Source organism: Somniosus microcephalus, chromosome 28 (assembly GCF_052327205.1).
Source record: "Somniosus microcephalus isolate GS21.2 chromosome 28, FLI_Smic_1.0, whole genome shotgun sequence".
Classification (NCBI taxonomy): Eukaryota; Metazoa; Chordata; class Chondrichthyes; order Squaliformes; family Somniosidae; genus Somniosus; species Somniosus microcephalus.
In genome coordinates this window covers 14,097,821-14,124,351 of record NC_141014.1, presented here as the reverse complement: position 1 = coordinate 14,124,351, position 26,531 = coordinate 14,097,821, and the positions used below count along the sequence as shown (strand labels likewise).

The following is a 26,531-nucleotide window of genomic DNA, read 5'->3' as shown; positions in this document are numbered from 1 at the left end:
CTCTTGCACATTCCCCCCAATCTCTTCGCCCCACCATTGGCGGCCGTGCCTTCAGCTGTCTAGGCCCCAAGCTCTGGAATTCCCTCCCTCTGCCTCTCTCTCCTCCTTGAAGACCATCCTTAAAACCTACCTCTGATCAAGCTTTTAGTCACCCCCATCTAACATCCCTTGGCTCGGTGTTAGTTTTGGTCACATTCCTATGAAGTGCCGAGATATTTTTCTTATGTTAAAGGCGCTATATATATGCAACTTGTTGTTACTTGTTTTCTACCCACTCTGAATGATATAATGTTAGCTGCAGCGTGTCCAGATTTCACAATGTCTAAACTTGAAGCCGTAACTTGTGGCAATTTTGCAACTAGATTCCGTAAAGTATCATTCCCTAATTATTGTTGTAAAAGTTATGGATCCATTTGAAACAATTCTTAGAATAAATCTGAGAGAGGAATAGTTTCTTCAATTTAACAAGGGAAAATTGCACACCAAGTATAGAAGAACAACACAGAAAAGGACTGCATTTATGTAGCACCTTTCACAACCTCAGGCTGTCCCAAAGAGCTTTACAGCTAATTAAGTAATTTATAAATGTCGTGACTAGGGAAACATGGCAAGCAATTTGTGAACAGCAAGATCCCACAAACGGCAGGGAAATAAACCAGGGTTTTTTTTTTTTTTTTTTAAAGTGATGTTGTTTGAGGAATAAACATTGGCCAGGACACCGGGGAGAACACTCCTGCTCTTAGTCGAATAATGGGATCTTTTACCTCCCCTTGAGTGGGGAGACGGGACCTCATTTTAATGTCTTATCCAAAAGACTGCAGTGCCAGACTAGTCTATGTGCTCGAGTCTGTGGAATGGGACTTGAACCCACAACCTCCTGACTCACATACGAGAGTGCTATCAACTGAGCCAAGGCTGGCAGCATGGCAAATTATGTGCTATTCTAGAACATAAGAACATAAGAAATAGGAGCAGGAGTAGGCCAATCGGCCCCTCGAGCCTGCTCCACCATTCAATAAGATCATGGCTGATCTGATCCTAACCTCAAATCTTCTATCACTCTGCATCCACCCGAACCCATGTGATCTCCCGGGAGAGGCGAAAAACCAGATAAAGACCCAATGGCCAATTTGGGAGAAAAAAATCTGGGAAATTCCTCTCCGACCCATCTAGGCGATTGAAATTCTTCCAGGAGATCACTCTGTCCCTATATTTTCTACAGTACTTACCTTCTGTGAAGGCGATCTCCACCCCAGCCAGGAACAGGAATAAAACCATCTCCTGAAATCTAACACAGAATTAGAACACAGTAGGAGCAGAACCAGGCTACACAGCCCCTGGGCCCACTCCACTACCCACAGGGCCATGACCATTCTGAAACTAGACTCATGTCCAATTTCCTGCCCGCTCCCCGTAACCCTTAATTCCCTTTACTTCTAGGAAACTATCTATTTCTGTTTTAAATTTATTTAATGATGTAGCTTCCACAGCTTTCTGGGGCAGCAAATTCCACAAACCTACCACCCTCTGAGTGAAGAAGTTTCTCCTCATCTCAGTTTTGAATGAGCAGCCCCTTATTTTAAGATTATGCCCCCTAGTTCTAGTTTCACCCATCATTGGGAACATCCTCACCGCATCCACCCGATCAAGCCCCTTCACAATCTTATATGTTTCAATAAGATCGCCTCTCATTCTTCTGAACTCCAATGAGTAGAGTCCCAATCTACTCAACCTCTCCTCATATGACCACCCCCTCATCCCCGGGATTAACCGAGTGAACCTTCTTTGTACTGACTCGAGAGCAAGTATGTCTTTTCTTAAGTATGGACACCAAAACTGTATGCAGTATTCCAGGTGCGGTCTCTCCAATACCTTGTACAACTGCAGCAATACCTCCCTGTTTTTATATTCCATCCCCCTAGCAATAAAAGCCAACATTCCATTGGCCTTCTTAATCACTTGCTGCACCTGCATACTAACTTTTTGAGTTTCGTGCACCAGGACCCCCAGATCCCTTTGTACTACAGTACTTTCCAGTTTCTTGCCATTAAGATAATAACTTGCTCTATGATTTTTCCTGCCAAAGTGCATAACCTCACACTTTCCAGTATTGTATTCCATCTGCCAAATCTCTGCCCACTTACTTAGCCTGTCTATGTCCCTTTGCAGGTTTTTTATGTCCTCCTCACTCACTACTTTCCGTCCCATCTTTGTATCATCTGCAAACTTTGATATGTTACACTCGGTCCCCTCCTCCAAATCGTTAATATAGATTGTAAAGAGTTGGGGACCCAGCACTGACCTCTGCGGAACACCACTAGTTACTGGTTGCCAATCTGAGAACGAACCATTTATCCCAACTCTCTGCTTTCTGTTAGAGAGCCAATCCTCCACCCACGCCAGAATATTACCCCCAATCCCGTGATTTTTTATCTTGAGCAATAATCTTTTGTGTGGCACCTTGTCAAATGCCTTTTGGAAGTCTAAATACACTACGTCCACTGGTTCCCCTTTATCCACCCTGTATGTTACTTCCTCAAAAAACTCAAGCAAATTTGTCAAACATGACTTCCCCTTCATGAAACCATGCTGAGTTTGTCCTATTAAATTATGTTTATCCAAATGTCCCGTTACTGTCTCCTTAATAATGGACTCCAACATTTTACCAACCACAGATGTTAGGCTAACAGGTCTATAGTTTCCAGCCTTCTGCCTACTACCCTTTTTAAATAAGGGTGTTACATTAGCAGTTTTCCAATCTGCCGGGACCTTTGCTGAGTCCAGTGAGTTTTGGAAAATTATTACCAATGCATCCACAATCCCTACCGCTACTTCCCTCAAGACCCTAGGATGCAAGCCATCAGGTCCAGGGGATTTATCCGCCTTGAGTCCCATTATTTTACCAAGTACCACTTCCTTAGTGATTTTAATCGTATTTAGTTCCTCCCCCCCTAGAGCCCCCTGTTTGTCCAGTGTTGGGATATTCTTAGTGTCCTCTACTGTAAAGACTGATACAAAATAATTGTTCAGTGTTTTTGCCATCTCCATGTTTCCCACCATTAATTTCCCGGTCTCATCCTCTAAGGGACCAACATTTACTTTAGCCACCCTTTTTCTTTTTATATAACTATAGAAACTTTTACTGTCTGTTTTTATATTTTTTGCTAATTTACTTTCATAATCTATCTTCCCTTTCTTAATCAATCTTTTAGTTATTTTTTGCTGTCTTTTAAAGACTTCCCAATCTTCCATCCTCCCACTAGATTTGGCTACCTTATATGCCCTTGTTTTTAGTCGGATACTATCCTTAATTACTTTACTTAGCCACGGATGGCTATCTTTTCTTTTACACCCTTTTTTCCCTCAGTGGAATATATTTTTTTTGGAAGTTGTAAAATAACTCCTTAAATGTACACCACTGATCATGTACCGTCTTACCCTTTAATCTATTTTCCCAGTCCACTCTAATAAATTCCGCTCTCATACCTTCATAGTCTCCTTTATTCAAGCTCAGCACGCTTGTTTGAGATCCAACCTTCTCACCCTCTAATTGAATATGGAACTCAACCATGTTATGGTCACTCATTCCAAGGGGATCCTTTACTAGGACATTTTTAATTAATCCTGTCTCATTACACAGGACCAAATCTAAGGTTGCTTGCCCCCTGGTCGGTTCAGTTACATACTGCTCAAGAAGAAACACCCATGCTTATAAACTCCAGCCTGAAAACCTGAAATGCACTGGTGCAGATTCTGTGTCAACAACTGAGTGGTAGGATAGAAAAATACATCAGGACGTGCTGCTGTGCAAAAGCTGTGAAGTGAGAAGTTGTGTACATAAGACATAGGAGCAGGAGTAGGCCATTCAGCCCTTCGAGCCTGCTCTGCCATTCAACATGATCATGGCTGATCCTCTATCTCAATACCATATTCCCGCTCTCTCCCCATACCCCTTGATGCCTTTTGTGTCAAGAAATCTATCTATCTCCTTCTTACAGCTGGACAGCTATAGGGAGGAAATTCCAGAGCTTAGGGTCTAGATGGCTGAAGACACGGCTGCCAATGGTGGGGTGAAGGAAGTGAGGGATGAATAAGAGACCAGGGATGGAGGAGCGCAGAGAGGATTGTAGGGCTGGAGGAGATAACAGAAATAGGGAGGGGCGAGGCTATGGAGGGATCTGTAAACAAAAATGAGGTTATTTTTTTTAAACAGAGGTAATGCCAGACTGGGAGCCAATGTAGGTTAGTGGGCACAGGGGTGATGGGTGATGGGGACTGGGTGCGGCAAGTTAGGACATGGGCAGCAGAGTTTTGAATGAGGTCAAGTTTATGGAGGGTGGAAAATGGGAGGACGGCCTGGGGAGCGTTATAATAGTCAAGTCGAGAGGTAACAAAGGCATGGATGAGGGTTTCAGCAGACGATGAGCTGAGGCAAGGACGGAGACGGGCGATGTCACAGCGGTGGAAGTAGGCGCTCTTGGTGACGGAGCAGATATGTCGTCAGACGCTCATCGCGAGGTCAAATAGGATTGCGAACGGTCTGGGTCAGCCGCAGACAGTGGCCAGGGAGAGCGACGGAGTTGGTGGCCAGGGAACGGAGTTTGTAGCGGACTTCAGTCTTCCCAATATTTAATTGGAGGAAATTGCTGCTCATCCAGTGCAGGATGTCGGACAAGCAGCGTGACAAATTTTGTTTGATCATCCCTCGTGTGAAGCGCCTTGGGTCAGTCTACATTAAAGGCATGATATAAATGCAAGCTGGTGTTGTCAAAAAAATGAAGCAGATGCTGAAATTTCACAATATTTTGTAAGTCAACACATTAGCAGCACAGCAAATTTCTGCTTTCAGGCTTTTGTACTCGGAACACCTAATCAGTAAAATTACATTGACTACCATATTTTACTGTACGAATTGCAAAGTTGACAGTCTGATCACCATTGAGCTTATTTTTTAAATCTAATAAACTATTTAACAGTAACAAAAAGGAAATAATTATACACACACTTCCCCACACACGCTCCCACCAAACATCCATATTGATCATTCTGAATGTTTCACATATTTTGTTGGCTAGCTAGGCAAGTGTACATTCTGGAGGAGAAAACAAACCAAAAAACACACACACTAGGCAAAACATCAACTCACCGTCTATGTCCCCAAAGTTGAGTCCCTCACTGAACTCAGTCAGTGAGGGGTCCATGTTTTCAAACGACATATCCTCGCTCTCCATTGCTTTAAAAGTACATTGATTGCTCCCTCCCAATCAATGGGGGGAAGAGGGAGCAATAATAATAATGAGTCGTGTGTCTTTTTAAAATATTTCCCCTCCTTCCCTGCCTTCTGAATTCTTCACGCTGGCTGTGTTACTCTGAAGACATCATTGTTATTGCTTTGCTGCTTTCTCACTTGGCCGGCGCCGCCATCTTGGTCGCGGCGACGTCACCCGTCCGGCCCCCGGGGGAGCCTTGGCCCCGCCCCCTGGGCCAGGCGTGCGGTGGCGCGAGCGGGCGGCCGTTTGTCGCCGTCGGGAACACGAGATGCCGGCCGGCCAATCGCTGGGCGCGGCCGCCGGTGGGGCGATGTAACGTCACGGTCACCTCAGATACCGTCGCCATAGTGACGGAGGGCCGCCCCCTCGTCCCCATGGTAACAGGGCCGTCCGTCGTCCCTCTCCCTCCCTCAGTTCGACGCCGTTATCGTATTTTTTTTCGGTGAGGAGAATATACATTTATATTTTTTTTAATTGAAGCATAAAGGAAACTAAAAATGAAAAAAAAACAATCTGAGAGGGAAAAAAATGAAGTAGTTCCAGGTTTGCCAACCCTCCAGGATTGCCCGGGAGTCTCCCGGAATTGGAGATTAATATCCTGGACACTCCCGTCAGCAACTCGGGAGAAAAATTATAGGAGCAATTAAAGAAAAGAGGCCAGAACTTGCTGGAGAAATAGCAGCATGTGGTTGCTGATGGGCATGTCTGCCATTGAGTGGCGAATCGACATGGGAGCGGGAGGAGGTCGTTCAAGCCCCTCGAGCCTGTTCTGACATTCAATGAGATCACAGCTGATCTGTATCTTAACTCCATCTATCCGCCTTGGTTCCGTAACCCTTATCCATCAAAAATCTATCAATCTCCGTTTTGACATTTTCAACTGACCCTCAGCCTCACCAGCTTTTTGGAGGAGAGATTTCCAGATTTCCACTAGCCTTTGTGTGAAGAAGTGTTTCCTGACCTCACCCCTGAACGGCCTGGCTCTAATTTTAAGGTTCTTGTTCTGGACTCCCCGCCCCACCAGAGGAGATAGGGTTGATAGAGAGAAACTATCAACTCCTTTAATCATCTTAAACACCTCGATTAGATCACCCCTTAATCTTCTATACTCAAGGGAATACAAGCCTAGTCCACGCAGCCTGTCCACACAATTTAACCCTCATAATCTCCAGAATTTGCTAGCCGATTTACGCCGTTCGCTTCGCACAAACAACGTCTCGCCCTTAACATCCCCCGTTATTTTCATGAAGTTGCTGGATTTGCACATTAATCGCCCACTAAACTCGCCACAGAACATTAAGTCTGGTGAGATCATTGTTGCTGACTGCCATTCAGCCTCTCTGTAACTGCACTTCATTGGCTGTAAAGCGCTTTGGGACGTCCTGAGGTCGTGAAAGGTGCTGTAGAAATTAAGACTTTCTTCCTTTTTCTGGCCCAGAAAGGGAACATTTTAAACTGTTCTATCTCATTCCTTCAGGTAGTCAATTGTTGTTAGAGATTTTTAAAATAGCAAAGAAATATTTCCTTCCTGTCTCTCTTTTTGTCTCTCAATCCAATCCTTTCCCCTCTATTTCTCTTTCTGTACCTGATTTGACTCTATTTTACCCAAATTACTTCTCAGTCCTTCCTCTGTTTATTTCTCAATCCTTAAATCTCAAGGGTTGAGGAGATACACTGTTGGTCCTGTCGTTCACTAAGGTCCCGTTGCCCTCGCCATTATCATTTTGCACTTCCAGCAAGTTACAGCACAAAACAGTTTTTGAGCTGAAGGGTCCAAGAAAAAGTCTTAACCAATGGAACATGCCTCACGATGCCCCACTCCAGCATGTTCCAGCCTAATGTGTTTTTATTTCATTTTCTTTGAACACATTCATTTATCAGTTGTAAAAGTATTGGAGATGGGGAGGGGAAAGGCTGTTTGACTGGCCGGGGCAGTTAGAGGCAAGAAGTCAATGTATTGAAACCTCCACAAATACATCCAACCAAAGTTGGCAACCCTAAAATGGCCTGGGGGAATTTTAAAAGAAAAAAGTTGATAAGAGTGCATATAAGGAAAGGGGAAATAAAGAGCAATAAGATATGTACGTCAGAGAGTGAAGGGAAAATCAGGGGGAAACCTAATGCAACAAACATCTCGCTCAGGATAAGTCAAATAGAAACTGAGAAGGGATGGGGTGAGAGATGGAAATAAGCTAGATCATAGGTTACAAATAATTCACAGAAAGAAGAAACAGAATATTTATTATTCAAACAGCTTGAAAAAGGTAGCCCCTTTTATGATCTCAGGAAATTCCAAAGCGTTTTACAGCCAATTAAGTTCTTTTGAAGTTTAGTCACTGTTGTAATGTAGGAAACACAGCAGCCAATTTTGCACAGAGTAAGATCCCACAAACAGCAATGTGATAATGACCAGATAATCTGTTTTAGTGAAATTGGTTGAGGGATAAATATTAGAATCATAGCGTGGAAGAAGGCCATTCGGCCCATCGAGCCCGTGCCGGCTCTCAGCTAGTACCACTCCACTGCCCTTTCCCCGTAGCCCTGCAAACTTTTTACTTTCAGATACTTATCCAACTCGCTTTTGAAAGATAAGATTGAGTCTACCTCCACCACCCTTTCAGGCAGTGCATTCCAGATCTTAACCACTCGCTGCATAAAAAAAGTTTTTTCTTACATAGCCTATGGTTCTTTTGCCAATCACCTTAAATCTGTGTCCTCTGGTTCTCAACCCTCCTGCAAATGGGAACAGTTTCTATCTACTCTGTCCAGAACCCTCATGATTTTAAACACCTCTATCAAATCTCCTCTCAATCTTCTCTGCTCCCAGCTTCTCCAGTCTATCAACGTAACTGAAGACCCTCATTCCTGGAATCATTCTCGTAAATCTTTTCTGCACCCTCTCTAAGGCCTTCACATCCTTCCTAAAGTGTGGTGCCCAGAATTGGACACAATACTCCAGTTGGGGCCGAACCAGTGTTTTATAAAGGTTCATCATAATTTCCACACTTTTGTACTCTATACCCCTATTTATGAAGCCCAGGATCCCATAAGCCTTTTTAACTGCTTTCTCAACCTGCCCTGCCACCTTCATTGATTTGTCCACATATACCCTCAGGTCTCCCTGTTCATGCACCCCCTTTAGGATTGTACCCTTTAGTTTATATTTCCTCTCCTCATTCTACCAAAATGTATCACTTCACACTTTTCAGTGTTAAATTTCACCTGCCGCATGTCCGCCCATTTCACCAGCCTGTTTGTCTTCCTGAAGTCTATCACTCTCCTTCTCACTGCTCACTATTCTTCCAAGTTTTGTGTCATCTGCAAGTTTTGAAATTGTGCCCTGTACACTCACATCCAAGTCAAGAAAAGCAGTGGTCCCAGTACCGACCCCTGGGGAACACCACTGTATACATTCCTCCAGTCCAAAAAACAACCGTTCACCACTACTCTCTGTTTCCTGTCACTTAGCCAATTCCGTATCCATGCTGCCACTGTCCCTTTTATTCCATGGGCTTCAACTTTGCTGGCAAGCCTATTATGTGGCACTTTGTCGAACGCCTTTTGGAAATCCATGTACACTACGTCAACCGCATTACCCCCATCAATCAAAAAACTCGGTCAAGTTGGTTAAACACAATTTGCCTTTAACAAATCTGTGCTGGCTTTCCTTAATTAATCCTCACCTATCCAAGTGACTTAATTTTGTCCCAGATTATCGTTTCTAAAAGCTTCCCCAATACTGAGGTTAAATTGACTGGCCTGTAGTTGCTGGGTTTATCCTTACACCCTTTTTTGAACAATGGTGTAACATTTACAATTCTCCAGTCCTCTGGCACCACCCCCGTATCTATGGAGGATTGGAATATTATGGCCAGTACCTCCGCGATTTCCGCCCTCAATTCCCTCAGCATCCTAGGATGCATCCCATCTGCTCCTGGTGATTTATCTACTTTAAGTACAGCCAGCCTTTCTAATATCTCTATCAATTTTTATCCTATCAAGTGTCTCCACTACCTCCTCCTTCACTATATCTATGGCAGCGTCCTCTTCCTTGGTGAAGACAGATGCAAAGTACTCGTTTAGCACCTCACCCATACCCTCTGCCTCCATACGTAGGTCTCCTTTTTGATCCCTAATCGGCCCCACCCCTCCTCTTACTATCCTTTTACTATTTATATGCCTCTTGAAGACTTTTGGATTATCTTTTATGTTGGCTGCCATTCTATTCTCATACCCTCTCTTTGCTCCTCTTATTTTCTTTTTCACTTCTCCTCTGACCTTTCTATATATAGCCTGATTCTCAGATGTATTTGCAAACTGACATCTGTCATACGCACTCTTTTTCTGCTTCATCATATTCTCTATCTCTTTTGTCATCCAGGGAGCCCTGACTTTAGTTGCCCTGCCTTTCCCCCTAGTGGGAACGTACCTCAACTATTTCCTCTTTAAAGGCAGCCCATTGTTCCATTACAGTTTTACCTGCCAATCTTTGATTTCCAATATTGTCCAGGACACTGGGAGAACTCCCCTGCTTTTATTCGAAACAGTGCCGTGGGACCTTTTACGTCCACCAGAGAGGGAAGACAGGGCCTCGGTTTAACGTCTCATCTGAAAGACGGCACCTCTGACAGGGCAGCGCTCCCTCAGTACTGCACTGGAGTGTCGGCCTGGATTACGTTTTCAAGTCTCTGGAGTGGGGCTTGAACCCACAGCCTCTGACTCAGATGCAAGAGTGCTACCCACTGAGCTAAAGATAAAAAGTCCAATTCACGTGCCATTCCATCAATTTCTGGGCCATTCACTCTGTACCCTTCCTTGTCTACATCAACCCTCTCTGCTCCTGCTCCTGCACCATTACCTCTGCAGTCCCCCCAAGAATCTATTCCTGGCCCCCTCTTATCTCATCTACATGCTGTCCCTCAGTGACATTATCCACATGTACGCTGACGACACCCAGCTCCACCTCACCACCACATCTCTCGACCCCCCACCACTGTTGCGGTGTTGTCAGACTGCGTGTCCGACATCCAGTTCTGGATGAGCCAAAATGTCCTCAAATTACCATTGGGAATACTGAAACCATTGTCTTAGGACACCGCCAGAATCTCTGTTCCCTAGCCACCAATTCCATCCCCCCTCCCTGGCCACTGTCTCAGGTTGAGCCACTGTTCACAACCTCAACATCCTATTTGATCCTGAGCTGAGCTTCTGACACCACATACAATGATACAGCACAGAAGGAGGCCATTTGGCCCATCATGCCTATGCTGGCTCGTTGAGCTATTCAATTAGTCTCACTCCCTGCTCTTTCACCATAGCCCTGCAATTCTTTCCACTTCCGGTAACACTTCATGTTTGCCCACTGGATTACAAAAAGCAAGTGCTCAGCAATATCCTACAGTCTTTTGGGTTCAACTAAAATCTCTGGTTACTTCCATAACCCCCTGGTCAACAGTTTTACCACTACAGCCCTTCAACTGCAGCCTGGTGCCTAATGTGTAGATTATAACCCCTCTCAAACTTCCCTTCCTTATACAATCTAAAGACTTTCTAAACCCCAAGTTTGACATCACCTATCCAATACTTCCTGATGTTCCCTGCCCTCTACCATACCCATTTCAACTTTCGTTTATTTCCCTTTCTATGGGCTTTGTACCTTGACCGAGATTGCTAAATAATGAATATCTTCTCCACCATCAGACCGCCTACTTCCACCTCCTTAATATAGCCCATCTGCATCAGCCCAGCTGCTGCTGAAACTCTTACCCATGCTTTTGTTATCTCCAGATTCGAATAGTCCCATGTTCTCCTGACCAGCCTTCCATCTTTCACACTCCATAAACTTGAGTTCATTCAAAACTCCCCGCCTCTCCTCCTTTAAGATGCTCCTTAAAACCTACCTCTGACGAAGCTTTTGGTCACTTGTCCTAATGTCTACTTCTTTGGCTCAATGTCAATATTTTTGTCCGATGACGCTCCTGTGAAGCGCCTTGGGACGTTTTACTACGTTAAAGGTGCTATATAAATACAAGTTGTTGTTAAGATTTATTTTCCCAGCAACCCCACTTCCTAGTTTAAAAACCTCATTACTTCCCTATTTTTCCAGTACATTAACGCCGCCATGCCTGCTGAAATATAGCTCGTCTTTACAGAATAGCTCCCAAGGAGCCGGCAACAGGGAGGAGGAGTCCGCAGAGACGGAGCGGCTGATGAACATCGTGTTCCCACTGCCATTGGACGCAATTCAATTGACTTTTACTGAACATGGCGCTGTAGAATAGCGACGTGTCTCTGTGAGCTCCCACAGCCTATTGTGGAAGTGATCGGGGAGTAAAAACATTCCATTGTAGTAATACATATGGCAAATAAAATTTGATTTGATCTATCTCCGAACTGGTGCCAATGTCCACTGAAACTGCAAACAGAATTTTACAGCATAGAATGAGGCCAATCAGCCCATCACCCCTGTGTCAACATCCACTCAGTCCCACTCTCCTGTTTACATTTTTCTTTTTCAGGTATTTATCCACTTCCCCTTTAAAAGCTATTACGGATTCTTCTTCCACAGCTGCTTTGATAAGGGCATTTCATGTCCTAATACTCCTGTGTAATGAAAAATGAACCTTTGTCTTTATTCTTTTGGTAATGATCTTGAATTGATGCCCTCTAGTTACTGACTCGCTGATCAGTGAAAATCTTTTTCTGTACTTATCATAAACCCCTCATAGTTTGATCCGTATCCCATTTCTCAACCATTTGTATTCTACTGAAAAAGCCCCAGTTTCTCTAGTCTCTCTTCATAACTAAAGTCTCTCCTTTCTGGTATCATCTCAGGAAATCTCTACTGCACCTTTTCAATCACCTCGACATCCTTTCTGAAGTAGGATGCATAAAACTGGACACATTAATTGCAGCTAATCAATTTATACAGGTTCTTTGCATTTGTACTCTATGCCCCTATTTATAAAATCTAGGGTCTCATATACTTTTTTTTACATCTTTAGCAACTTGTCCTTCCAGAACAGAACCCTTGTGTCTTTGCCCCTTTTAAAGTTTTACGTTATTTTTCCTCCCAAAATGCATAATCTCACATTTTTCTTCCTTAAATTTTATGACATCTGTCTAATCTACTAGCCTGTCTATGTGCTCCTGAAGTTGCTTAGTCTTCTTCACAGTAAAACCATGCTACCTATTTTTGTGTTCTCTGCAAATTTTCATTTTGTTCCTTGTATAACCAACTCCAAAGCATTTATATATGTGTTAAGAACAGTGATCCCAATACTGACCCCTTGTGGAACAGCCCTCTAGTACAAATCACCGACACTTGCTTTGCATCCTTGGCCCTTTCCTCTCATGCTGCTCCTCAGCGAGATCCTCTGTATTCAGGTCATCTTCCACATGTCGTCTGATCATACCCAGCTCTGCCTCGCCACTTCTCGCAACACTTTGGTTGCCTCCATACTGTTATCTTAGGACAGAGGTAGGTTTTAAGGAGCGTCTTAAAGGAGAGAGGTAGAGAGGTTTAGGGAAAGAATTCTCGAGTTTAGGGTCTCGGCAGCTGAAGGCAGGGCCACCGACGGTGGAGCAAAGATAAATCGGGGATAATGCAAGAGGCCAGAATTGGAGGAGCGCAGAAATCTTGGAGGGTTGTCGAGCTGGAGGAGGTTATGGAGATAGGGAGGAGCATGACCATGGAGGGATTTGAAAACAAGGATGAGAATTTTACACCTGTGTTTGAAGAGTTGCATTGTGCCACATTTGTGCGCTTCATAACAGCTGGTTAAAAAGCAGCTACGGATGATGTCTGAAAGCAAACCCATTCTTTCAGACAGAGTGAGAGATAAAAAATAAAATTGCAGGGAAAATAATCTAGCCAACTTGCTTCAAAGATTTTGTTATTGTACGTGTTGATTCAAGCTTCCTCAAAGGTAACTCTTCGAGGCTGGAGCGCCTAGGCTGCAATTCCTGTTTACATTCTCTTCTGTCCTAAAAATACATTTCATCTTCATTTTTAAAAAATTGTTTGGGCCTTGAGAAGGTAGGCATCAATGAGCAGGGCCACTGGTTCACAGTAACTCAATGGCCCGGGTTTTCTGCTCCTGTGCTCGCCAGCTCATGTCGCGGCTTTCTGTTCATTCCGTTAAATGGACAGAAAATCTCAGGCTGGGTGAGCGTAGAAATGGAAACCTCAGCCAGTAAGTACAATTCTGTGTGTAGTGCATGGGATTGAAGGATTTTTAAACCATTTTTTATGATCACATTCTTTAAGACCTTGCATTTTATTGTGAAAACGGAAAACCAGCAGTCCAACTTATAATACATAAACTAGTTGCTATTCAAAGGCGATGGAATAACTCAAAAGCCTGTTACAGGAAACTTTCGATTAACCGGCCACTAAATAACCGGAACGCTCTTTCCACCGGCAAAATTCAGGAGTCGGTTCAGGTAACTTTTTTTACTTTTAGTTACCTTTTTTCTCCATTTGTGGCTGTGCAAGGGTGTAGCTGAAGCTGTTGCTAAGCTACAGAGACGCTTGCAACTTGTGCCCATTGTTTTGAAGCTGTTACAGGGTTTGTTGCTTTATACGGAGCTCCGTATCTTTTACTATAGCGTTCTGTTATCCGGCATTGTTGCTGGACCGGCACCAGGTCGGTCCCGTCCATGTCGGATACCAGAAAGTTTCCTGTATATCAGATTCTTGGATTTTTACCAGCGTTTCAGGGATCAAATTCAGTGATTCCATCCATTTTATTTGTTTAAACCAAAAAATTGTGGTCTTGATAATGAGACTTCCTTCCTTTTCAAAGGAAAGATAGCAGCTCTAGTGAGAGTAAACCTATAAAGGTAACAGCCCTCCTGAAGGGATTTTATTCAGACGTATACAGATACTTGTGCCGGTGAAAGATTTCAAGCAACTCCAGTCAACAGCATAAATGGCCCCAGCGGTTATCAGATATCTCAGCGGGTCATAACTCGGATCTTGTCTTTGTGATCCTCGGCCCTTTTCGAAGCTCTTTCCTTTTGTCTTCCTTTTTCCTTCTTTTTTCCTCATCTTTGAAGGCTTTATGAAAAGCATCGTTATTGTGGTTAAACTGTAAAATAAAAATTGCAGTAGATCAGCGATGCCTACTAACAGAATGAGAGGATTATCTGGTTATTAGCACACTGCTGTTTGTGGGAGCTTGCTGTGCGCAAGTTGGCTGCCCCAATTCTCTACATTGCAACAGGGACTACACTTCAAAAGTACTTCTGTGTGGAGTTTGCAAAGGGTAGCACGGTGGCATAGTGGTTAGCACTGTTGCCTCACAGCGCCAGCGACCTGGGTTCGAATCCAGCCTCGGGTGACTGTCTGTGTGGAGTTTGCACATTCTCCCCGTGTTTGCGTGGGTTTCCTCCGGGTGCTCCGGTTTCCTCCCAAAGATGTGCGGGTTAGGTTGATTGGCTATGATAAATTGACCCTTAGTGTTAGGGGGATTAAATACGTGGGGTTACGGGGATAGGGTGGGATATGTGTTGGTGTAGGGGTTACGGGGATCGGGTGGGATATGTGTCGGTGCAGACTCGATGGGCCGAAATGGCCTCTATCTGCACTGTGGGGTTTCTGGGTGTAGTGTATGTAACCTGGACTACCTTAAGGTGATGAACTACTTTCTGATGGCTCCTGTATATTGTAGTACCGGTGGTGACCACACCGGTATATAAACCCTGTGGAGCAGTTTGTATTTCAGTTCAGCCCTGACCCTCAATTACTAAAGACCTGTTTAAGTATTCTGTTGTCTGTGTCCAGTTATTCAGCATAACTACATTTGGAAAACACAGACTCAACAGTGGCGACGAGTCTGATCGTACCTAGCGGCAGTTTTGCATCCAAGGAAGCTTCGTCCTCAGAACGGGCGTCGAAAAGGGGCTGCCGCCCTCATCATCCTGCTGAGCACCGCATCGCATGGGAGGCATCGAGAACCCGGTTTGGATTTGCTGGCCATGAAGTCCACCATCAGCAACAGGCAGTGATCATCCCTTCTACGACAGCGGCGGGTAAGCCCGATCTAGCGACACGGAGAGAAAGTCGGCCGAGTTGTCAGTGGGAGAAGGGGAGGGAAACCGAAGAAAAGGGCGGAGAACACGACCGCAGCCGGTGAAAAGGGCCGGACTGCAATCGGGCAGAGACGCGCAGCAGCCAGAAAAGCGTTAATGTCCACGAGGACCGCGGGAGCGGCGGGGAACAAGAGCAGCAGCGTCGGGGGAAATAAGGACCGCTGGGAGGCGAGAACGGCAACAGCGCGGTAATCGCCATTTTAGTCGGCGGGAGAAGAAGATAAGCGCGGGAAAAGCCGCCAAGCGCGGGAAGCCGCCATTTTGGAAAAATAAATAAAATAAAGGAAACTCAACAAGATGCCAAAAACGGGTAACATCACTGCTTTTGATAGCGATGTAGAAGATTGGGCCACTTATGTGGAATGCGTGAAGTTTACTGTACAGCGAATGAGGTACTGGCGGATAAGAAAGCACTAACCATATTAAACTCGATGGGTGCGAAGACATACGGGTTATTAAGGCACCTTGTAACACCAGATAAACCGGTAGGAAAGAGTTTCGCTGAGATTGTTACTATCCTGCAAGAGCATTTAAACCCCACGCCGCTGCTGATAGCGGAACGATTTAAATTTTACAAAAGAATTCAGCTTAAAGAGGAAAGCAACGCTGAATTCTTAATCGAACTGCGCAAGTTATCAAAGTACTGTCAGTTCAGTACAGGACTAGCAGACGCTCTGAGAGATAAGTTCGTGTGTGGGCTACTAAAGGAAGGAACCCAGAAGCGACTGCTAGAGGAAAAGGATCTTACGCTGGACAAAGCTTTCAGCATTGCAGCATCGCACGAGGCAGCAGCACGAGGCACTGCAGAAATGCAGCAAAGGCCATCGGAATTCAGCACCAATGAAATGGCATTGGGTGCAGTAAAGTGTTATCGTTGCGGAAGGACAACACATGATCAGAACCAGTGCTGGTTCAAAGATAAAGAATGCAGGAAATGTGGCAGACTTGGTCACATAGCGAAAGTATGCCGGTCAGGAAAGAAGACCAGCAACAAAAAGTCGCCGCAGGAGAAGTACAAGAAAGTACACAAGGTGACAGAGAACAGTTCGGATGAACAAAAGACGGATTCAGACTCCAGCAGTAAGGAACTGGGTTGTCTAAAAATACATAATGTGGGTAACACAGCAGACCACCAAACTATCTGGGTCATGCTTCGGATAGCAGGAGTCCAAGTGAAGATGGAATTGGACACTGGATCGGCATTGACGGTCATGAATAAGCAAGAGTACAAAAGGTTATCCTCACACATTCCCCTGAGGGATACGGAGATTGTACTGAAAACATACACGGGGCAAAGAGTATACCCCATCGGAAAGATAAAGGTAAAGGTGGTCTACAATGGTAAAGAAAGTCAGGGAATGGACTTGTATGTGTTACCTGAGGGAGGTCCACCACTACTGGGACGGGAATGGATCCGGAGAATAAATATGGACTGGCATTCCTTACAAGCACTAACTGTAGATTCCTGTAAAGAGGACGATGTCAAACCTAAACGACTGTCCAAAATATTGGACGATGCTAAGGAGGTGTTCCAAGAGGGACTGGGAACACTGAAAGGAATTACGGCAAACATCAAGGTTGAAGAACATGCAAACCCCAAATTTTTCAAAGCCAGACCGGTACCTTATGCGATACGACCTGCTGTGGAAGCAGAGCTGGAAGGGCTAGAACGTTCAGGAGTACTGTCAAAGGTGGACTGGAGCGAATGGGCCACGCCCATTGTTCCCGCCATGAAGCGTTCGTTGAGCAACAAGCCGGGGGGAACCTGGGAAGGTTCGCATCTGTGGCGATTTCAAGATCACTGTTAATCCGGTTCTTCACACGGTGCAATATCCGCTTCCGCGGATTGAGGATATCTTCGCTTCGCTGTCTGGCGGGAAACACTTCACCAAGATAGACCTGGCGCAGGCGTACTTACAGATGGAAGTTGATGAAGCGTCACGCCAGTATCTCACGATCAACACACATAAGGGCTTATATCGGTATAATAGACTGGTTTTTGGAGTGGCATCGGCTCCAGCGATTTGGCAAAGGGCCATGGAGCAGGTATTACAGGGAATTCCAAGCACACAATGCTACCTGGACGACATTCTGATTACAGGAGATGATGATAAGGAACACCTCGCGAATTTGGAGCAGGTGCTCACCAGATTGAAAGAATATGGACTCAGAGTTAATCGCCAGAAATGTGAGTTCTTTCAGAAGCGAATCTTGTACTGCGGTCACGTCATTGACCAGGAGGGGCTTCATAAGTCACCTGACAAGATCGAAGCTGTTGTGAAAGCTCCCGCTCCGGAAAATGTATCCCAGTTGAGGTCGTTCCTTGGGTTGATTAACTATTACCACAAGTTTCTTCCAAATTTATCCACGGTGTTACACCCGCTGAACACTCTTTTGCAAATGGGAGTACCATGGAAGTGGAGCGAGGACTGTAAGCGGGCTTTTCAAAAAAGCAAGGCACTGATCACCTCTAAGGAAGTGTTGGCTCACTTTAACCCAACGCTGCCTATTCGTTTAGCTTGTGATGCTTCTCCATATGGTATCGGGGCAGTGCTCTCACATAAGTTGCCAAATGGCTTGGAAAGGCCAGTCGCATTCGCATCCAGATCATTGACCTCCGCTGAGTGCAACTATGCTCAGATAGATAGGGAGGCTCTCAGCCTCGTGTGGGGAGTTAAGAAATTTAACCATTACCTGCAAGGCCAAAGGTTTACGCTGCTGACAGATCACCAGCCGTTGGTTTCCATCTTTAACCCTAAGAAGGGTGTTCCGGTTATGACGGCGCAGAGGCTTCAGAGATGGTCCCTTTTCCTAGGGGCACATCAATATGATATCGAATTCAAAGGTACAAAGCAACATGGTAATGCTGATGGGCTGTTGCGCCTGCCACTACCTACAGCAGAAGAGGCACCGGCAGTTGACCCTGTCGAGATATTTCACTCGACCATCATCGAATGCTTACCAGTCACCAATGCGAGTATTGAGAGAGAGACCAGAAACGACCTGACACTGTCTCGGGTCTACGATTTGACAGTGAAGGGATGGCCAACACATGGCGAACCACTGTTACCGGCATTCTCAGCCAGACGAGAGCAGCTGTCCGTCTGTCAAGGAACATTGATGTATGGAACAAGGGTGATTATTCCTCCTAAATTAAGGGAGAGAGTTCTGAAGGAACTGCATGAAGGTCATCTGGGGGGAGTCAAGATGAAAGGCCTTGCTAGGGCTTATGTGTGGTGGCCAGGTATCGACAAATAGAGGATCTGTCTAAAAGCTGCTCAGGGTGCCAAAAAGTTCAAAATGCACCTCCAATTGCACCGCTGCATCCGTGGGAATGGCCTTCAACCCCATGGCAACGTGTACATATCGACTTTGCAGGTCCATTCATGGATTCCATGTTTTTGATAGCAGTAGACGCACATTCTAAATGGCCAGAAGTGATTAAGATGTCGACCACTACCTCTGAAAAGACGATCGCAGTTCTAAGAACCATATTTGCAAGGAATGGGCTGCCGGAACAAATATGTTCAGACAACGGACCACAGTTCGTGTCAGAAGAATTCCAGAAATTCATGAAGAAGAATGGGGTGAAACACTATACATCTGCCCCATATCATCCGGCTACAAATGGGTTGGCCGAGAGATTTGTACAAACGTTCAAAAAGGCGATAAAGGCCATGAGCGAAGACCATATTCCACTACAACACAAGGTGGACAATTTCCTGATGGTATATCGAAACGCCACGCATGCAGTGACAAATCAAAGCCCTGCCATAATGTTCTATAACAGGAGGTTGCGGTCCCAATTGGATTTGTTAAAACCCAATGTGCGTAGGGAAGTTGAAAACAAACAATTCCAGCACGTAAATAACAAGGGCACTCGGAGTTTCGAAATAGGACAACCAGTGTTGGCCAGGGACTATAGGAATGATAAATGGCAATCCGGAACAATTCGTGCCCGACAAGGACCCTTGATGTACACGGTAGACGTTGGTGAGAACGTAATACGACGTCATGCTGACCAACTTGTGGAATCGAGAACAAGGGTCGACCCCATGTCTACGGCAGAGACACCAGTTGAAGAAGTTATTGAGCCTGTAGCATCTACCTCAGACTCGAATGTACATGATGATGTTCAATCCATAAGAGATCAAGTGGATGAGTCACCCCAGCAACGAGAACCAGAGACCCCTGAAAGGCGTTATCCGGCCCGGATCAGGAGGCCTCCTCAGAGACTGAATCTTTGAACAGTTTTGTATGAAAGTTGTATATATGTTATCCATGTTATGTTTAAATTGGGGTGTACACTGTTAAGCTAAAAGGGGAGGAATTGTAGTGTATGTAACCTGTACCACCTTAAGAGACTACCTTAAGGTGATGAACTACTTTCTGATGGCTCCTGTATATTGTAGTACCGGTGGTGACCACACCGGTATATAAACCCTGTGGAGCAGTTTGTATTTCAGTTCAGCCCTGACCCTCAATTACTAAAGACCTGTTTAAGTATTCTGTTGTCTGTGTCCAGTTATTCAGCATAACTACATTTGGAAAACACAGACTCAACACTGGGTTTCTGTGACTTCATTGTCTGTAAAGTGCTTTGGGACATCCTCTGGTCGTGAAAGGCGCTAAATAAATGCAAGAATTTCTTTTCTTTTTTTTTAGACTTACTGCATGTTGAACTTTATCAGTTCTCAAGTGGGCAGCTAGACAGAGCAGCACAAGGAAGAGGGGAAAATGTCAGATTCACCCCACTGAAATTGGGCGTCATGCTGATTGATTGAGGTGCTGCTGCTGGCAGTGGATTATGTTCACACTCTCCCAGCACACACCTGGCCAAAGAAGGATACACAACGGTGAATGGTGTGGTAGGGGGGAGAAAATAGAGGGGGGGAGGAAAGCCTGTCTGCCGTGGCCATAGCAAGTACACAGCAACATGCAAGAGGAATGGGAGAAAATATTAAACCTCTATTATTTAAAAAAAATTGTGCGCGGGTGAGTGTCTTTTTTACAGTGATCTGGTTGGTCCATAGTGTAGCATCCTTTTCTAATAATTAAGGTTCTAAAAGAGGAGGCTGCAGAGATAGTGGATGCATTGGTTTTGATCTACCAAAATTCCCTAGATTCTAGAACGGTCCCAGCGGACTGGAAGGTCGCAAATGTAATACCGCCATTCAAGAAAGGAGGGAGAGAGAAAACCGGGAACTACAGGCCAGTTAGCCAGACATCAGTCGTCGGGAAAATGCTGGAATCCATTGTTAAGGAAGTGGTACCAGGACACTTAGAAAATCATAACATGATCAGGCAGAGTCAACATGGTTTTATGAAAGGGAAATCGTGTTTGACAAATTTATTAGAGTTTTTTGAGGATGTAACTAGCAGGATAAAGGGGAACCAGTGGATGTAGTATATTTGGATTTCCAAAAGGCATTCGATAAGGCGCCACATAAAAGGTTATTACACAAGGTAAGGGCTCATGGGGTTGGGGGTAATATAGTAGCATGGATAGAGGATTGGTTAACGGACAGAAAACAGAGAGCAGGGATAAACCCTTCTGAAGAAGGGTTTCGACCTGAGGCGTTGGCTCTGTTTCTCTCTCTACGGATGTTGCCTGACCTGCTGAGCTTTTCCAGCGTTTTCTGTTGTTATTAGGGATAAACAGGTCTTTTTCAGGTTGGCAGGCTATAACTGGTGGGGTGCCGTAAGGATCAGTGCTGGGGCCTCAGCTATTTACAATCTATATTAGTGACCTAGATGAAGGGACCGAGCGTAGTGTATCCAAGTTTGCTGATGATACAAAGTTAGGTGGGACAGTAAGCTGTGAGGAGAACACAAAGGGGTCGATTTTCCCGAACCTGTCGGGAAGAAGGCGGGACTTCAACTTTCGGGGTTTTGACCCGCCTACATCGACGTCCGGCCAATCCGCGTGATTTTCCCTTGATTGACCTTGTTGAGCCCGCCCAGCGGGCTCAGCAGGCCAATTAAGGACCACCCGGCAACAGGTGACGTCACAGACTGCAATTTCATCTGTCAAGATTTCTTGACAGATGAAATATCAGTGCTTCACAGCTGTTTGAAGCTGTGAAACACTGACAGTCTGAGTTCTAACATGAGTCCTTCTGCACAGACTCAGATAGAACTCAGATAGCTTTTATTGCAAGGGGGATGGAGTATAAAAACAGGGAAGTCTTGCTGCAGTTATACAGGGTATTGGTGAGGCCACACCTGGAATACTGCGTGCAGTTTTGGTTTCCATATTTAAGAAAAGATATACTTGCTCTCGAGGCGGTTCAGAGAAGGTTCACTCGGTTGATTCCAGAGATGAGGGGGTTGACGTATGAGGAAAGGTTGAGTAGGTTGGGACTCTACTCATTGGAGTTCAGAAGAATGAGAGGCGATCTTATCGAAACATGTAAGACTGTGAGGGGGCTTGATCGGGTGGATGCGGTGAGGATGTTTCCGCTGATGGGTGAGACTGGAGCTAGGGGGCATAATCTTAGAATAAGGGGCTGCCCTTTCCAAACTGAGATGAGGAGAAACTTCTTCACTCAGAGGGTAGTAAATCTATGGAATTTGCTACCCCAGAGAGCTGTGGAAGCTGCAACATTAAATACATTTAAAATGGAGATAGACATTTTCCTAGCAGATAAGGGAATTAGGGGTTACGGGGAGAGGGCAGGGAAGTGGACGTGAGTCTAGGTTCGGATCAGCCATGATCCTATTGAATGGCGGAGCAGGCCCGAGGGGCCGTATGGCCTACTCCTGCTCCTACTTCTTATGTTCTTAACTCTCACCGACACTCAAAGCTGCAGGCTGTCACTTTTCACAGATCGCAGCCGTTTAGCTTTAAGTGCCGGCTGAGTGATGGGCTCCCGACAGCTACAGGAAGAAAGGCTGTTAAGGTAAGTACAGGTAAGTAAAAGTTCTTTACACACTTTAGACACACCAAACACACCTTTGCACTCATGCACCCATCACTCACCTGAGCACTGACATCGTGACCCCTCCAACTCCTTCAACCCGACGGCCCGCCTGCTCAACCTGGCGTGGTTTGGAGCCGTCGGGAATCCCACACGAAACCCCTCAAAATAGGGATTAGGCTAAAAACTGCCTGTTAACTACCTGTTAACAGGCAGTTAATTGGCACTAATCCCTTCCCGCCTGGTTTCGGCGGGTCCCAGTGCGGGGCAGGTACCCGCCGCCCCTGAAAGTTGCGTGGGGCGGGGTTTTGGGCGGGATGGTGTCGGGACCTCCAAATTCGGGATTTTCCCCCCCCCGCCCACACGCCTGAAACCCCGCCCAACGGCTCGGGGAAAATCGGGGCCAAAGAGTCTGCAAAGGAATATAGATAGACTGAGTGAGTGGGCAGTAAGGTGGCAGATGGAGTATCATGTAGGGAAATGTGAGGTTATTCACTTTGGTAGGAAGAATAGAAAAACAGAATATTATTAAATGGTGAGAAACTATTAAATGTTGGTGTTCAGAGAGATTTGGGTGTCCTCGTACAGGAAACACAGAGAGTTAGCATGCAGGTACAGCAAGCAATTAGGAAGGGAAATGGCATGTTGGCCTTTATTGCAAGGGTGTTGGAGCACAAGAGTAAGGAAGTCTTACTACAATTGTACAGGGCTTTGGTGAGACCACACCTGGAGTACTGCGCACAGTTTTAGTCTCCTTATCAGAGAAAGGACATACAGGCCTTGGAGGCGGTGCAATGAAGGTTCACTAGATTGATTCCTGGGATGAGAGGGCTGTCCTATGATGAGAGATTGTGTAGAATGGGCCAATACTCTCTGGAGTTTAGAAGAATGAGAGGTGATCTCATTGAAACAGACAAGATTCTGAGCGGGATTGACAGGGTAGATGCTGAGAGGTTGTTTCCCCTGGCTGGAGAGTCCAGAACTAGGGGGCATAGTCTCAGGATAAGGGGTCGGCCATTTAAGACTGAGATGAGGAGGAATTTCTTCACTCAGAGGGTTGTGAATCTTTGGAATTCTCTGCCCCAGAGGGCTGTGGGTGCTGAGTCGTGGAGTATATTCAAGGCTGAGATAGATTTTTGGACTCGAGGGGAATCAAGGGATATGGAGATCGGGCGGGAAAGTGTTGAGGTCGAGGATCAGCCATGATCTTATTGAATGGCACAGCAGGCTCAAGGGGCCGTATGGCCGACTCCTGCTCCTATTTCTTATGTTCTAATAACATGATTGATTACTACTAAACACGAGTGCTTCATCCAATTAGATGCTTACAGCTAGGCAAAGCTTTCCAGAAGGTTAGAAGCCATTATTGATGAACAACCTACTTGTGACAGGTTTCATCTCCACTTTAAAAAGCTCCAAGACTTTACCTGATGCATCTTTTTTCTCAAACTTGCATATATTATTTACCGTTAATTTATATTTCTAATCATTTCTCCGTCTAAATTTGTCTCCCTGACCGGTTGCTCGTGAATCTGACACCAGTTTTATTTGTACATTTTTAATATTTCTCAACCTAAATTTAGCTCTCCACATCATTCCCAAACCCCAAAGGCAGAAAATTCAATTTTACTTTATTTCAGTTACGCCACTGAAAAAGACTTGCGCTTACATAGTGCCCTTTCACATCTCTCTGAAAAGTCCCAGAGTACTTCATATACAACAAATGACTTTAAAGTGCAATGGCTGTCATTACGTATGCAACCACAACAGCTATTTTGCATAGAATTACATAGAATTTACAGCACAGAAACAGGCTACTAAGCCCAACTGTTCGAAGCCGCTGTTCATGCTCCACATGAGCCTCCTCCCACCCTGTCAACATATCCCTCCATTCCTTTCTCCCTCATGTACTTATCTAACTTCCCCTGAATTCATCATTGGATTCATTAGTGACTATTTTATATTTATGACCCCTAGTGTTGGACTCCCCCACACAGTGGAAGCATCTTTTCTACATCTACCCTATCAAACCCCTTCATTATTTTAAAGACCTCTCTTAGGTCAACCCCTCAAGCCTTCTCTTTTCAAGGGAAAAGAGCCCCAGCCGGTTCAGGCTTTCTTGATAGTTATAACCTCCCAGTTCTAGTATCATCCTTGTAAATCTTTTTTGGGCCCGCTCCAGTGCCTCTATATCCTTTATCGCCTCTATAAAAGCATCTTGGGACATTTTCCATGCTATTTTCTCTTGATTGACCTTGTTAAGCCCGCCCAGCGGGCTCAGCAGGCCAATTAAGGGAAAGCCGGTTGCAGAGGACGTCAACGTATGACGTTTCATCTGTCAAAAATTGACAGATGAATTGTCAATGTTTGACAGCTCTGTGAAGCTGCCAAACAGACATTCTCTGTAGTATGGTGAGTTCTTGAATTCAAGACCTCATCAAACCTCTTTCTTTTGCAGAAATTAGATGGTTGTTGCATTGGAGAATGCAACAGCCATCTGTCATCTCTACCGCAAGACTCTCCGCATACCCACCGACTGAAGTCTGCAGGAAGAAACATAGGTAAGTACACTTTTTCTAACACTTTCCACTTACCTCAGATACACACCTCTCCACACTTGCACCCATCACTTACCTCCACAGCACACTTTTGGACCCCTCCGACCCCCGCAGACACACTACTCGCCTCGGTGACCCTGGTGGGGTTCGGAGCCTTCGGGAAGCCCACACTTGTGTGGGCAAAATGGGGATAATCCTCTTATCTGCCCGTTAGCTACCCACCTCCTGGTAAGATGGCATGGAGGTGGGTTGGGCACCCGCCCCCAAATTCTGCCATTTTCCCAGCAGTCCCGCCTCCCCAGGGCTGGCAAGATCGCCCCCTGTAACTCTAGAAATGAACCCCAGTGCATGGTTTACATTTTTTATGGCCTTGTTAACCTGTGTCACTACTTTCAGTGATTTGTGAATCTGTACCCCACATCCACACACACAGATAAACACCCAAACACAGAACTGACCCCTGCTGATATTCTAGTATACACGGGCACTATACAATCTGTGTAAGAGGGGCACAGGCTGGACACCACCTTTCACTGTCCATATCTCAGTTACTTGGCTGCCATAGAATTTGCAGCACAGAAACGGGCCCTTTGGCCCAACCGGTCTTGCCGACGTTTATGCTCCACACAGGCCTCCTCCAGCTCTATTTACTTCATCTCATCCTATCAGCATATCCTTCGATTCCTTTCTCCCACATGTACTTACCTAGCTTCCCCTTAGATGCATCTATGCTGTTCGCCTCAACTACTCCCTGTGCGAGTTCCACATTCTCACCACTATGTGACCTGCGAAAGCCCACAGACAGCAATGACATGTCAAAAATTAATCTGTTTCTTTGGTGGTATTGGTTGAGGGCAGAATGTGGGCCAGGACAGCAGCAGCTCTCCATGCTCTTCTTTAAAGATCACATGGTGCTATTCAATGTCCAACTAAACTGCTGGAACAGGCAGACTTGGATTAAGATCTCATTTGAAGAACATTTCTGATCATGCAGCACTCCCTCAAACTCGAGAATAACGTGACTGATGTAGAACCATATGCCAAACATCAGAAACCGCACCATGAAATACCCATCGCAAAGTCACAACAGACAGCGTAGCACCTTTTTAAAAGGTGTCGAGCACTTTGAATAATAAAACTATATTTTAAAAAAATGAATTAGCTACCAGGTTACCATAAAAAGAAAGTCTTGCATTTCTATAGCGCCTTTCACGACCACCAGATGTCCCAAAGAGCTTTACAGCCAATGAAGGACTTTTTGAAGTGTAGTCACTGTTGTAATGTGGGAAACGGGGCAGCCAATTTGCGCACAGCAAGCTCCCACAAACAGCAATGCGATAATGGCCAGATAAACTGTTTTTGTTGTTAGTTGAGGGATAAATATTGGCCAGGACACTGGGGAGAACGCTCCTGCTCTTCTTCGAAATAGTGCCATGGGATCTTATACGTCCACCTGAGAGAGCAGACGGGGCCTCGGTTTAACGTCTCATCCGTAAGACGGCACCTCCGACAGTGCAGCACTCCCTCAGCACTGCACTGGAGTGTCAGCCTAGATTTTTGTGCTCAAGTCCCTGGAGTGGGGCTTGAACCCACGACCTTCTGACTCAGAGGCGAGGGTGCTGCCCCGAGCCACAGCTGACACTACCGTGGTTACCATACCAAACTTAAAAAAAAAGAGAATTTTTTAA

At 45.4% G+C, this 26,531-nt stretch overlaps 2 protein-coding genes across 9 annotated transcripts in view; both read right to left on the bottom strand.

The window, feature by feature from the left end:
- LOC147098980 (sterol regulatory element-binding protein 2-like) overlaps nt 1-5,499 on the bottom strand; it is a 69,423-nt gene extending 63,924 nt beyond the window's left edge. The window contains exon 1 of one of the 2 annotated variants that reach the window (XM_085969497.1): nt 5,147-5,499. In XM_085969497.1, the coding sequence (XP_085825623.1) occupies nt 5,147-5,231 (85 nt within the window). In that variant the 5' untranslated portion in view covers nt 5,232-5,499. The remainder of the gene's footprint in view (nt 1-5,146) is intronic. The other variant, XM_085969495.1, reaches the window with a different exon arrangement.
- An 8,610-nt stretch (nt 5,500-14,109) lies between these two features.
- ccdc134 (coiled-coil domain containing 134) overlaps nt 14,110-26,531 on the bottom strand; it is a 36,689-nt gene continuing 24,267 nt past the window's right edge. For 6 of the 7 annotated variants that reach the window (XM_085969488.1, XM_085969489.1, XM_085969490.1 and 3 more), the window contains exons 7-8: nt 15,120-15,316; nt 14,270-14,362 (exon numbers count right to left, since the gene is read on the bottom strand). In XM_085969488.1, coding sequence (XP_085825614.1) covers nt 15,155-15,316 — 162 coding nt within the window. In that variant the 3' untranslated portion in view covers nt 14,270-14,362; nt 15,120-15,154. Of the gene's footprint in view, nt 14,363-15,119; nt 15,317-26,531 lie in introns of all 7 variants that reach the window. The other variant, XM_085969494.1, reaches the window with a different exon arrangement.